This window comes from Rhinolophus sinicus, linkage group LG01 (assembly GCF_036562045.2).
Source record: "Rhinolophus sinicus isolate RSC01 linkage group LG01, ASM3656204v1, whole genome shotgun sequence".
Lineage (NCBI taxonomy): Eukaryota > Metazoa > Chordata > Mammalia > Chiroptera > Rhinolophidae > Rhinolophus > Rhinolophus sinicus.
In genome coordinates, this window is record NC_133751.1 from 156,891,572 (window position 1) to 156,905,963 (window position 14,392).

At 37.1% G+C, this 14,392-nt stretch overlaps 1 protein-coding gene and 1 pseudogene across 3 annotated transcripts in view; both read left to right on the plus strand.

The window, feature by feature from the left end:
- Positions 1–10,560, plus strand: part of DCAF17 (DDB1 and CUL4 associated factor 17) — a 35,521-nt gene extending 24,961 nt beyond the window's left edge. For 2 of the 3 annotated variants that reach the window (XM_019727419.2, XM_074337969.1), the window contains exons 11-14: positions 2,229–2,316; positions 3,030–3,113; positions 5,046–5,201; positions 5,983–10,560. In XM_019727419.2, coding sequence (XP_019582978.1) covers positions 2,229–2,316; positions 3,030–3,113; positions 5,046–5,201; positions 5,983–6,150 — 496 coding nt within the window. In that variant the 3' untranslated portion in view covers positions 6,151–10,560. The remainder of the gene's footprint in view (positions 1–2,228; positions 2,317–3,029; positions 3,114–5,045; positions 5,202–5,982) is intronic. The other variant, XM_074337962.1, reaches the window with a different exon arrangement.
- Positions 10,561–12,484: 1,924 nt separating this feature from the next.
- LOC109445262 (small ribosomal subunit protein eS8) lies at positions 12,485–13,698 on the plus strand (annotated as a pseudogene).
- Positions 13,699–14,392: the final 694 nt, after the last annotated feature.

Genomic DNA, 14,392 nt, shown 5'->3' on the forward strand with positions numbered 1-14,392 from the left:
GCTTCATGCTTTTCTTTTACTCAGGTTAATTGGAAGATGTCCTCAGGACTGGGACCCTCTTTTCTTCTCACTCTTCCTGTTTTTTCCTACAAGATTTCTATATTCCGTTGGCTTCAAGGATGATGTATACACCAAAATTCCAAAACTCCAAAAGTTATATCCTAGCCCAAACCTCTCATCTAAGATCGTGCCAGAAATCTGGAATCATTCTTGGCACTTTCTTACCTTCTTGTCTTTCATCAGTGTTCATATATGTAAACATTCACGTACATTCTCTCTCTCTCTTTCTTTCTCTCTCTTACACACGCATGTGCATGCATACACACACCCCATATATTCTGTCAACCAAGTGTATTTTGCTACTAAACATTTCTTAAATCTGCCTCTTTCTGGCCTTGGCCACTGTCACCATCTTGGTCAGACCATTGCCATCACTAGCTGGAACTACAGTAACTTACTATAGGACTATTTACAGGACCTCAAGAATCCACCTTTGCAGTCTTTCATTCTGTTTTCTTAGCAGTAAAGAGTGATGTTTAGAAACATGAACAAACACAAAACCCTAACCGTGGTGAATGCTGCTTTAACCTTTTTGTGGTTTCTTGTTACTCTTGGCATGGTCTAAGAGGCTGTCCTACTCAGTTTACTTCAGTCATGCTCTCTCTTCAGAAAGCTGAAGGCTGCTTCCCTGTTTGGAGTCGGTTTCCCCTACCTGCTCTCCTGCCTAATTTCTATTCGTGTCTTACGCACCAGCTGAAATTCCCTTTTCAGAGTCCTTTCCTGATACGCTCCCCCACATATTTTCATTGCACCCACTATGTAATCTTCCTCTGTAGCACTTATAACAATTTTAATTACTTACAAGTATTTGTGTGATTATCTGTTTAAGTATCTAGCTTTGGAGTCATGAGCTCTCACACCTGTAATCCCGGCGCTCTGGGTGCTCAGTAAGCATATGTTGAATAACAAGGGCAGTGTCTGCCTTCTTTATTCCTTATGCTTCATAATAATTAGTCCACTCTGGGTAAGAAGGATGACTGGACTTCATGAAATAAGATTATGATATTTTATCAAAAGTCTTAAAAACTGGATCAGCTTTAGTAAACCTTACTTTTAATGTTTGTTACCAGCCATCCCTTAATATTAGTTTGAGTTAAGAAAATAAGGTCCACAAAGAGTGTGTGCTCTTCTGCCAGGTTTAAAAAGATAGGCACTTTTAAATATTGGCACTAATTAAGATAACTGAGTAATTTAAAATATAATCTGATCTCTTTGTCTCTGGAAAACTCTAAGGCCTCTGCCTCTTCCTGGCCACAGTACCTTCCTCTCCCTTCTCCTCTCTTTGCCTGCATCTTAGACTTTAAGCTTTGAGAACATTGTGCTTTTGAGGCTTGTTAGTGCTGTGAAGAGATTTGTGTGCGTAGTGAGCAAATTATTTTATCTTGCTTAATTAGCTTGACCCATTAGGCCATTTGCAGTCAGAAAACCCAAGTCTTCAAATGTAATCCTAAGAAGAAATAAAAGTTTTAAGTCAGTTGCGATTTTTAAATATTACTCTATCATGAAAACTCTTAGTTTAGGCTTAGTTGTTAATCCAGCCTGTCTTATAGTTAACTCTTGAGTGTTGTTCACTGAGATCTCATTCTAAATTTAAAAATAAAAATGCAAATATCTACAGGCATTTCTAGGAGATACTGTGGGTTTGGGGCCAGACCACCGCAATAATGTGAGTATTGCGATAAAGTGAGCTATAATTTTTTTGCTGGTGGAGGGTCTTTGCCTTCAGTTTGTGAAAAATGCAACATCTGTAGAGCACAATAAAGCGAAGAGCAATAAAACTAGGTATGCCTGTACTAGAAGGCCATTGTTACAGCTGAAACGATAAAGAACTGTTGCAGGCTGGCAGGAATGAGGTTCCTGAAAGTAACTTTCGTTAAGCCAGTTTGGAAGATGGCTTAAGCCTGAACGAGCTGCTTCATTACCTGCGTCAGTAGCAGCTCCTACGTTGTCGCAGTTCCTACATTTTTGTTTAATAAAATCTCTGATGAAAGAGTTTATGGACATCTAAGTGATTAGACATTATTATTTCAGACTAATCAGAAGGGGAGGAAAACTCAGTGTTATTACTATAATTTTCATTTGTTGAGTTTCATTTGAGTAGTTCAACTTTGACACTATGATGGTGCATTGAGGTCTTAAGTTCTTAGAATCCTTTTTTCCCTTTTCAGAGTTTTAAAGCTAAATGAAGTAGGAAATAATAGTGCCCAGCACCAGATCTCTGAAGATTTTGTCATTTTGGCCAACAGAGAGAACAAAGTAAGTCAGGAGGACTTTAAAATCCTTTTATATCCCTGTCTTTTTATGTAAGAGCGTAAGACTGCAGATGAGTTTGCCTTGTGATGTGGTGGGGAAGGACAGCACGAGCCTCTAAATGTCTGTTCATTTTGTCTACATGGGTGGCTGGTCCTAGTCCTGTGTGCACACGAGATGTGAAGAGAGCTGATTATATTGACTTTACCTTTTGCTTATTTCTATTTCCTTTCTGGTTTCTCTTTAAGTTTTTGTTGATGAATTATTGACCTTTGGGTTTAATTAATTGTGAAAATTTGGAGTAAGTTGGGGTAGATATAAATCTTTAAAAATCACATACCATGCTTTAACTCCAAACGGGTCTTTTTCTTTAGCATAAAAAATTAAGAACATGAAGAAAGGCATGCAGAGGGAAATTTCCAAACGTAGATCTACTCTGTTTGCTGTACTATACTAAAGCAAAATCAGAAGGGCAAGTGAAGTAACATATCTGTAACTTTTGTATTTATTCTTGCCTAGTTCGGTATTTTTTTCCATTAAAAACTTTACTGTAACAGTATTTTGACTGATTGGAAATCAGAAATCTGATTCAGAATTTTCTCAATTGAGGAAAGATTGTGGATGTTGGAGAAGCATTGGTTAGTTCTACCAAATTTGTTAATGTGATTTTGCTATTAACTACATGTAATGATATCTTTTTATTTCTCTCCATATGATAGAATGAAAACTTACCCACTATTACAGCTTCTGGACGGGTGGTAAAAAAAAGTTTTAACCTTCTGGATGACGACCCAGAACAAGAGGTATTACTTTAGCCAGAGATAACAAACCAAACTATTGTGTACTTTCTCTTTGGTTTTTAAATGATGCTTTCTAGACCCTGGGGTAGAGACTGGGGATGAGCTCCATCCAGGCTTAGTTAACAGGACTGTGCATGCTATTTCCATCAGTGCTTCCCTATTATCCTCTCTTTTCATATTGAAATTATTCATAAGATTTTGTTTGCAGAAACGTTCATAGAACTGAAATAATTTGAAAATGCCATTAGCTTATTGTTTTGTTGATATGCACACTTTCTAGACAACTCCCTTAATAGATATGAACTCCCTTAATAGAAAATTCTTGAGTTCTATCCTGATGACTTTACAGCTTTTGGCTGATTTTTTACCTACGAGACGTGGATGTGTTTGTTACTGTTCACAGACGGGGAGGAGGGTGTGACGTGTGGTAAATCACTCAGCCTTTGACCTCAGCCTGGCATTGCTAGTCACTGAGCTAACACAGGTTTATTCTTTTCTGTTAAAGATGCGTTCAAAGTACTTTTGAAATCAACAGTTATGCTTTAAATATATAATCATTGCATATATACTAAATCCACTTAGACCATAAAACTGTATTGTTTCTGTGATGATTTCTAGGTAGAAATATTAGAGTAGCCTTCTAAGGATAGTTTATGAAAAATTTAAATAAAAGATTGGAGGTGGCTCAGTATGTGGCTACTCTCCATAAAGGAAAAATATATACTTATTTTTTTGAACCATAGAAGTCTGTTGAGAACAAAGCAGAAAGTTCCCAATCCTGTATGTAAAACTATATTCAAGAAAGACATACTAAAATTACCAAAATGTAGCAAGAATAATTAAGGCAAAAGGAGGTTGAGGCAAAGAGAGATACTCTATATCATGGAATGAAAAAACAAAAACTTCTAGCCTGTGAAGAAAAAGTTGAAAAGGTTTGTGACTAAAATCTATAAAGCACTGACACCCATGCAAGAAGTCACCCTTTGAATTTTGACCAAGGTGAAAATTAAGGCAGAAAATTAAGTAAAAAGGAATCCTGGGTAATAAATCTATGTAAATTTTTATGTCGTAGATGGTAAAGGCAAAAAATATAAATGGAGTAAAAAGCAGTTTAACCAAATGTAAGTGGAGGATTAGTATGTGGTGATTAAGAGAAACTTGCTCTGCCTGCCAAGATGTGTCTGTCTTTCTGTGTCCCTGGATGGCTGGACACGGATCTTCTTCCCCTGGGAGGTTGCTGGAGTCCCAGGTTTTCTTCCTTGAGACAGAGTTCTGGGGTTAGGTTTTTCTCCCTTAAATCTTTACCATCATTAATCATTTCTAACATTTCTTGTCTCACTCCTGTTCTGTAGATTGGATTTCAGTTCCTAATATTCTCCCTCAAGGATAAGCAGCAGTTTTCTTTTTTTGCTTTCTTTAGGGAATTAAAAAAGGTTTTCTAAAAAAAGGATGGCAAATTGTATATGATGGGCTATCAGCTCTTCTTGAAATGACTTATGTTTTTCTGGCATAAGAACCTTCTGAACATAGTGGGCCGTCTTCCAGTTTCAGAACTGAGCTCTGTGTATTTGGTCTTATCTGGGAACCAGTGAACACATATATCAGAGACAGCAGTTGAATATGTCTTTTGAATTTGGAGAAGCTCTGGATTGATGTCATAATAGAGAATTTCATTTGTACTTGGGCTGAGATCTACATAGACTCGGTTCTGTTTTGTCACAATCTGTAGGATACTGCTTAAGACTTCAAAATCTTGGGACTGGTGTTTTTACTAGGCATATAAGTAGAGACACATTTCTCCCTATGTTCTCACCCATTCATTCTTCTTGCTACATATAAGTAATAGAATAGTTAAACTACGAATGTAGAAATAATCCTAGCTGAATAATTGGACTTGCCCGCCTTTTCCTCTGCATTATCTACCTATTCCCCGAGACTTTCAAGATTGTGGACTATGAAGACGAGTTGGATTTGCTTTCTGTGGTAGCTGTTACCCAAATAGACGCCGAAGGAAAAGCTCACCTGGATTTCCACTGTAATGAATACGGAACTTTACTGAAAAGCATTCCACTAGAGGAGTCATGGGATGTGGTGAGTAGAGTCCATGGAACACAGTTGGAAGAGTTCTCTTTATGGGTGACATTTACTGGAACTGACACTGTGTTCGTGTCAGTCCAAACTCACCTAGACCAATAACCACATGAAAGAGGTTATTGGACTACACACAGAACAAAGCGAGCGCTTCTTAAGCTTTCCTCCCCAAAGGACTAGAGGATGTCATCTTACCAGTGGCCTTAAAGATAAAGCTTTATGTTTTTTCCTGAGACATGCTATCTACTTCCTTAGCATAGTCCTTGTTTTTTCCCATTCTATAAGTTTGGTAATGTTTTAAAAAATAAAAGTATACTGCATTGAATCCCCGCAGTTATTTAGTAGAGATCATTTCTAAGCATGTAGCATTTCCAGAACTCTTGGAAGTGTTTGTCTGCTCTTCTGAGTATTACAGAATATGAAAGTTCTAAAGAATAAGAGACATTATTTTACCCAGTCCTTCTTTCATCAATGGAGAACCTGAGAGGTTTAATATCCTACCCGCAGTCACACTGAGATAGTTGCAGCATTGGCAATAGAATCTGGGTGTTTACACGCCTAGGCCAGGGCTCTTTTCATTTTGCACATTTTGTGTCATGTTTTTCTCTTAAGTAATCAGCATATCCACAAATAAGGAAAAATAAGCCATTTCTGGCAGCTGTTTTCCTTCCAAGTGTTTATTTGAAGATCCCTAGCATAGGTGCTATGACAGTTTAGTGACACACAAGAGCATATGGTTTGTATGAAGAGGAGATTCCATTTGACTGTGTTTTCCTTGCAGACATACAGCCATGAAGTCTACTTTGACAGAGACTTGGTGCTTCACATAGAACAGAAACCCAGCAGGGTCTTCAGCTGCTATGTTTACCAGATGGTATGTGACCCTGGAGAAGAAGAAGAAACCACAAATAGAAGCTCCAAAAAAGAGGGAGATAATTTTAAATTTTGAGACGTAACTTATGAGACTTTTAGCCAAATACCCCAGTAGCTGTGTCCAGTCATCCTTTTTATTATCCGCTTAGCAAGTTCTCCAGTATTTTCCAGAAAAGATCTTGTATTGACTTCAGATGATTGTAACTTCTTTTTTGAACTCTTGCAGGTGGTGAGGCCTGCATTTTATGTAAAGGATTTTTAGAATATGGTCACAGGAAGTCTAGCATATTAGAGTTTTTAGCTAGGTGGTGATATAAATATACAATGTTGGGAGCAGAGAAGGACAGGTTAATTCCAATTGATGGGGAGGTGTTTAACATGGTTGTTAAAGGATGGTATGGCATTTGATTGGTTAAGACTAGGAAGAGAGACAAAAAGAAAGACACAAAAAATAAAGAAAGAAATCCTGTGTCCTTTATACCTTTATTCTTCTTTTTTAGAACTTTGCTTAAGGATGAGAAATGAGATCTGTAATGTGAAAGCATACTTTTGAGCCAAAAATGTGTGATCACAGGTTTTGTTTTTTTTAATCTTATATATATGTGTGTGTTTTGTATTTGTATATAGTATCAGGAAATGGCTCTAGTTCCCAAATTATCTTTTCTTCCATGGTTTTATTATCTTGGCTTGATGTTCCCATTGATTATTTATATTTCTATTTTAGACTAGTGTTCAAGATTCCAAGCAAACTTGAAGTAAAATGTTTTCCAACATATACCCTGTTTAGCTCTTAATACATCTAAGAATGTTGTCTTCATTTCACCATTCTGTTTATTTGGTGTGTCTTCCAATTCTACTTCGGCAATATTTTCATACCTATGCAGTAAGATAAAGGTGGGGCACAGCAGTTCTGCTCCCTGTAGAAGAGTACATAGTCCCAGGAGTAGCTTGGAACTGACTGCTAAGCTAAAAAAGCTTTTGGCTTTGTGTTAGTTATGAAATGAGTATTTTTTCTTCTTTTTTAGAACTGATCTCAATATGATCCGTGAACTCAGATAATCATTTTTCAGAATGTTAAATAAAAACAACCTAAGGGAGAAAATATTTCTTTGTGCTTCCTGTTTCAGAAATCCAGTTGCTGGTAATCCACATGTTCAGCATATTTCTCTGATGCAGCCTCAAAAAGAATAGTTAGTAAAAATAGAAGAGGAGGAAACAGCATTAAAAATCTTTGCTGATCCAAATTTAAGGTTAAAATGAGGGATTTTTAGCTTGGACGAGTTACATAAAAATCCCTCTGTTTTTCCTTCAGTTTTGCTTCCATGTTAAGAGTGATGTGAATTCTGCCCTGTTCTGCCCTGGAAGTTTGCAGATAAATTTCAAGCTTATTATGATCAACAGGGCTGAGGAGAGAGAGAGTTATTAGCTATTCCCAAAGTCAAGAAATTAGTAGCAGAGTCCATAAATTTCAAAGAAATAAAGGGAACAAACCCCAAACCATCTTTTGTGCAACAGAAAAGAAGATTGGTAACATTTTAGAATAAGGGAAAATATTTATATGTGGGCTGAAAACATAATCTTTCTGAATCTGCTCCTATGTATTATAACCATTTGGAAAAGTAGAAGAGATTATTACCTCATGAGCAAGATGATAAAACTGTCTTCATATATTAAATTCTAATACCTTTACATGCACTAATTGAAAAATCCATTCTCACTTTATGCATATTTAACAGTACTTTTTAATATAGTGTTTGAAGCTTTCAGAGCATTTTGGAGACATGATGTGATTACAAAGCAGTTGAATAGTTACAGTGTGCTGGATACAGCCCCAGACCTCCAATTAGACACTAGCTAAACAGTCCTGCCCGGTTAATTTAAATCTTGAAAGAGAGTAAAAATACCAGAGAAAAGAAAGAAATCAGTGTTGTGTGGGTTTCAAAGGAGATGCAGTGCTATAATAAAGCATAAAGCCTACTCTCCATTTCCAAGAGTGTTTCAGAAAAGGATGTCTGAAGACTTAAATCCTGTCAGATATTTTCAAAAAGAGGTTTATTGAGTTCCCCTTCTCCTTTAAGTTAGTCTTTTGATGAAATGCTTAAAAGGAACTCATTTTCTCAGAAAGGCATCTGAGAGCCGCAATTCCTGCCTGCTTTGTTGGTGAGGGTGTGTGGAATACTTCTAGTCTAGTTATGAACTGACCACTGAGAAATTCATAATGTCTCACCATTGCCAACATCAGACTAGACCAGGATCCAAATGCCATATGGGCCAGGCAGGAAAGGTATTTAGTATGAATGACAGCAGGGAGTTGTGGGCCATGGAACAAACTATGCCCCAACTGAAAGAACACGCTGCTACTGCTTCATTTCAGGCAATTGTAACATTATGTGGGAATGTGGGCTGCATGGTTGTTAACAGGATGGGTGATAAAAAGATGGCAAAAGATACAGAAGATAGCAAGGATTGTGGGAAATTAGCAGATAACACATATAGCAGGAGATATTAACATTATGCTTCCCAGAAATGTCTTTCCAGAAAAATACGGGCTTCCCAGCTCCCCACCGTGGCTTGCAGCTACTCATTCTGCCACCTGCCAGGCATGAGACTGCCGTTCTTTTGGAGGTGGAGGGAAGTGGTGGTTAATACCCTCCTGCCCCACCTTAACTCCACCTCTCTACCTGACTGTGTGAGACTTGAGCGGTGTGCTCACCTACTTATCAGGTGCTAGTGGCAGGCAGAAACGTTATGGGGTAACATTTCTGAGTATTTAATGCAAGACTGGGTGAAGCAGGGTAACCTCTTTCAGCAGGTCCAGATATTAAGCTGATAAGAGGTATATTTCTGCGTGTCGCTCCTTGATCTAAGATTCTGTATTCTCACAATATCAATGCAGCAAGATTATTGTTTTTTGGCTTTCTAAAACATTTCTTGCAACACTGGGAGAAAACAAAACAAATCTTATCATAGTTACTATTTAAACTACGTAATGAGGGGATGGTATTGTTCTATTTAAACAAATTAAGGTACTCCACATTCTTCTACCAATTGAATGTTTTGTTTCTTGTACTTGATTTTTAAAAATAACATATTTAATGATTGCTTTCTATCTACCAGTCATTGTGATACAAGTAAAATGAATTGTTTCACTTAGCATTCAAAATAACCATATGAGGTATGAACATTATTCTTTCCCATTGTACAAATGAGGAAAGGCAGGCTTACAGAAGTTCATTTGCCTGGGGTTCCACAATATGTGCAGAGATGGGAAACCCATCCAGATTTGTTTGACAGAAACTTTATTCCAAATTTCTTCCAAAGCTCTCAAAAAAAACCCACACCAAATAATATTGTTTTAGCCCACATATAGCATACTGACAATTATAATGTTGGGTGCATAGGAAAATGTTTCATAAGTGTTCTTTTAATGATGATTGGATACCCAAATTTTGGATGCACTTGGCCTGTTCACACGTATAACTTGATATAGAAGACGATTCTTCATTCAGAGTTTAAAAGTCATTTTTTAAAAAGGCACAGAAAAATGGTACTCTCATCCTGTTTGTGCTATTAACAAACACCAGTATTAGTAATTACTCTTAATGTAATGACTTCCTTTTCAATTATTTTTATATTTTCTTATGTTTCTTACCATATTTACATATATCATCTACCTTTTAGAATTTCAAGGAAATTTCAGAGACTAATTTCAGGTCCCTGTCTTGCAATAGAATCTATCTTATATAATAGAAAAATAATTTATTTCAGGCAAAGGATATATTATAGAAAGACAAGACCAACTGAGGACTTTCCTCCATCATTTTGCTATGAAAATTTTCAAACATACAGCAAAGTTGACAACATTTTATGTAAATACCCAAATACTAACCACATGGATTCTGAGTTTCACACTACATGTTTTGTTACTTATCTGTCCATTACTTTTATGATTCATTTCAAAATAAATTCACATCAGTGTACTTTCCCCTAATACTTCAACATGCATATCAGTTTAATATTGTTTAGTTTTTTAAATTTTTGATGTACACTTACATGCAACAAAGTGCACAAATGTTAAGTATAAATTTGCTGAGTTTTTACAAATGCATACACCTCTGTAACCCAAACTCTACAAAACTAAGAACATTGCAATCATCCCAGAAAGTTTCCTCATGCCTCTTTCCGGTCAGTCCTACCCCACCTAATAGGGTATGTCTACTGTCCTGAGTATTTTGCCTCACAGATTAAATTTGCCTATCTAAAACTTTACATAAATGGTTTCATACGCAACATAATGCTTTCACTCCACATATTTTTGAGGTTAATTCAGGTTGCTTGTATCTATCAGTGGTTCATTCCTTTTCATTGCTGAGTATTTTGTATGAATATGTCACAGTTTGTTTTTTCAGTTTTCCTGTTCATGGACACCTGGGCTGTTTCTGTTTTTGTTTGTTTTTAACTTATGAATAAAGCTGCTGTGAATATTCTTGTACGGTTTCTTTTTGTGTGTGAACATATGTATTTATTCCACTTGGGTAAACAACTAAGGATGAAATTGTTGGGGCCTAGAGTAGGTATATGTATCCATTACCCCCAAAAGTTTTCTTTTGCTTCTTCATACTCCCTCCCTCCTGCCTCTCCCCCCTTTCCAAGGCAATCACTAATCTGTTTCTATCACTTTAGATTAGTTTGAGTTTTCTAGAATTTTACGTAAATAGAATCACACAGTAAGTCCTTTTTTTTTTGGCTTCTTTCACTCAGTCATTTCTTTTTATTCCTAATAGAACTCCATTGTATGTATATAACCACAGTTTAATACATTTACTTGTTAATGTACATTTGGGTTATTGCCATTTTTTTGGCTACTACAAATGAAACTGTTATGAACAGTTGTCAGACAAATTTCTATGGACATAAATTTATTTCTGTTTGCTAAAACCAAGGTGGGCAATCGCTGCATCATACGTTAGGTATATGCTTAACTTTTTAGAAGCTTCCAAACGGTTTTTCCAAAATGGCTGTACCACTTTATATTCTCATCATCAGTATATGAGAAGTTTAGTTGCCCCACATGCTGACCACTTGTTATGGTCAGTCTTTTTAATTTTGGATGTTTAGTTTAGGTTTTACATTTAGATGTATAATCAACTTTTATTAATTTTTGTATATGGTACACGGCAGGGTCAAAGTTGTATTTTTTTACATGTGGATATCCAATAGCATTCAGGGAATAGCATGCAGTCTTTTACCATTAAGTATGATATTAGCTGTAGGTTGTTCATAGATGCCCTTTATCAATTTGAGGAAGTTCCCTACTAGGCCTAGTTTTCTGAGTTTTTATTAGATGTAGATGTTGGAGTCTCTCTGATCCTTTTTCTGCATTTATTGAGATGATCATACGGTTTTTCTATTTCAGCCTGTTAATGTGGTAAGTTACACTGATTGGTTTTTGAATGTTAAAACAACCTCGAATTCTTGGGATAAAGCCACCTGGAACCTCTAAATTTCCAACCGTATTTTAAGTCAGACTATTTCTGCAGTTCCACTTTTCCACATTGTGTGAAAAATAATGAATTCATAAAATTTACCATCATGTTTGTGCTGTGGTACATGTTAATAGTTTCAAGTTCATGACATTTAGATGTCTCTGTCTATACAAATAATTTCCAGACATTTTTGGGGCCTTGGCCAGAGGTTTCATCTTCATGTAAGTAGAATTTAGCAAGTTAGGATTATAACCTTAGAGAAACTCTGGGCATATTGCAAGCTTCTCTCTGTCTTATCTCAGTCCACAAAATTCATTACTGAATCAAATTATACCTGTAGTAGAAAAGTCAGTTACTCTCTGCCGTGACCCCAGGTACTTCTTTGAACCCATTTTAGTTTGATATACTTTGAAACCTTGAACCACCGTGAAAGTAATGAAACAATTAAATTCATAAAGATACAATCAGTGAAAGGATTCATATTGAGGCCATTTTACCTCCACAAATAATAAGCATCCATAAATTGATATCTCAAATGAAATTTTCAAAAAAAATTATTTACCAATAAGTTATTTACCAATTCTTTTACCAATAAATGTTTTATGGCTCAGTTAAGCATTTTTTGTTTTAGAAGGGCATCTGCTCGAGGAGACAGTCATCTCTGAATCCTTCTATTTTAGACACCAGTTTTTTTCTTTGAAAATCACTAGCTCCAAGGGCACAGCTGCTCAAGCTCTATCTGTAATAGCAATAAGGTTGGTTCCAGCATGGTTAAAGAATCACAGTTTAAAAGCCATTCTAACATTTAAGTTTCCTATCTGTAATATCTTTCTTTAGAGAGCAAAGCCAGCGAGAGTTAAAGCATTTCCCAGCCCCAAACCCTCCCACTTCTGAAACCTCAATTATGACAATATCTGCTTGAAGATGTGCTGGCTGACAATCCAGTGTGAACTTGAAGAGGTCCTTGGGCCCACTATCTCATCTAACACAACATCCCAAAGGCTGCACTCCCAGGGTTTGTCTGGGTCGCCCTTACCAGCTGGACTCCTGATGCAGTGATTTCTGTTTCAGTTTCTGTGGGAAAGTCTTGGGTGCCTCTGCTACTTTCGCTAGAGTTGGCATGATCATATAAATTATCATCCAAACACACACTTTTGAGATGAAAGGAAATATTGCTAATCATGTCTGGACAACAGGCATAAACCAAGCCCCTTCTGAGCACGGTCGTCATCTCTAGAGCTAATAGAAGTAACCAGGAAAGTATAAATCTTTCCGTTTACATGTAATTTCTTTACAATTAATACGCCAACTTCTCATAATCAAGGAGGCAATGGAAACACTCCATTGAAACAATTTCTCATTTTCATCCACACACCATTTATAGCCCCACCCCTTGATTATTAGACATGTAAATAAGTGGGGGAAAGTGAATAAGAGAAAATACTAGTAATAGAAGCATACCCTTCCTTTCACCGAGAAGGTTTTAAATTACAGATTCAATTCATTTAAGCGTTGTTGGGAGTCGGATGTGGGTCTCTTTGGGACAAGTGGCACAAGTGCCGCAAGACCAGGGGCAAGAGAAAACCCTACCACAAAAAGTGAATATGCGAGGGGGACGCCCTGCTGCCAACACTAAGATTGGGCCCCACCGCATACACACAGTCCGTGTACACAGAGGCAACAAGAAGGACCGTGCACTGAGGCAGGATGTGGGGAACTTCTCCTGGAGCTCGGAGTGGTGTCCGCGCAAAACAAAGACTGCTGATGTCTGCAATGCATCCTACCACGAACTGGTCGGCACCAAGCCCCTAGTAAAGAACTGCATGCATCACGCTCGTTGACAGCACATGTACCAACAATGGTACTAGGCCTGCTATGCACCGCCCTGGGCCGCAAGAAGGGACTCCTGAGGAGGAAGAGATTTTAAACAAAAACTAATCAAAGACAAGTTAGAACTATGATGAAAGGGAAAAGATTGCCCAGATCAGCAGTTTTCTAGAGGAGCATTTCCGACAGGGCAGGCTTCTTGCATGTACCGCTTCACGTCCAGGCCAACGGGGCAGAACAGATGGCTACGTGCTAGAGGGCAGGGAGCTGGAGTTCTAATGAGGAAAACCAAGGCCGGGAAAGGCAAATAAACAATCCTCCCTCCTATCTCAGCTCATGTAATAAAGGTGATTAGTGTTCTAAGAAAAAAAAAAGCTGTGGAATTATCTCGTTTTTCTTTCTTGTGTCACTTTTAGAGAATTCAGTCTTGCTAGGAATCTGTCCCTTTCATGTAATTTTTCAGTTATAATCATAAAGTTGTTTATAATATCCTTTTGTGATCTTTTCATAGCTAAAGGATTCTTTGAAATTTGCTGAGACTTGCTTTATGGTCCAGCATTTGGCCAATTAGCTTAATTTTCCATTTGTACTCGCAAAGTTCTACTTGCCCCTGCATTTGCCTATACATTCCTGGTACTTTCTTGTGGCTTGTTTTTCTTAATGATGGTGTCCTGTATTTCCTTTTTTTTTTTTCAAGTGTGAAATATAACTTGCATTCTAGAAAAAAGCATAATTCAAAACAAATAAACACATAACTCATCCTCCATGTAAAGAAATAGAATGTTATCAGCATCCTAGACGCCGCATGTGTATGCCATTCTGATCAGTTTTATCCCTCTCCCAAGATGTAACCATTATCCTGACTTGTAGTAAGTTCTCTGCTTTTCTTTATAGCTGCACTACTTCTGTATGGACCTCTAGACAAAAGGGTTTATTTTTGCCTCTTTTTCAACTTTAAGTATATAAGGACATTGTATATATTGTTTTGTGTCCTGCTTTTTTACT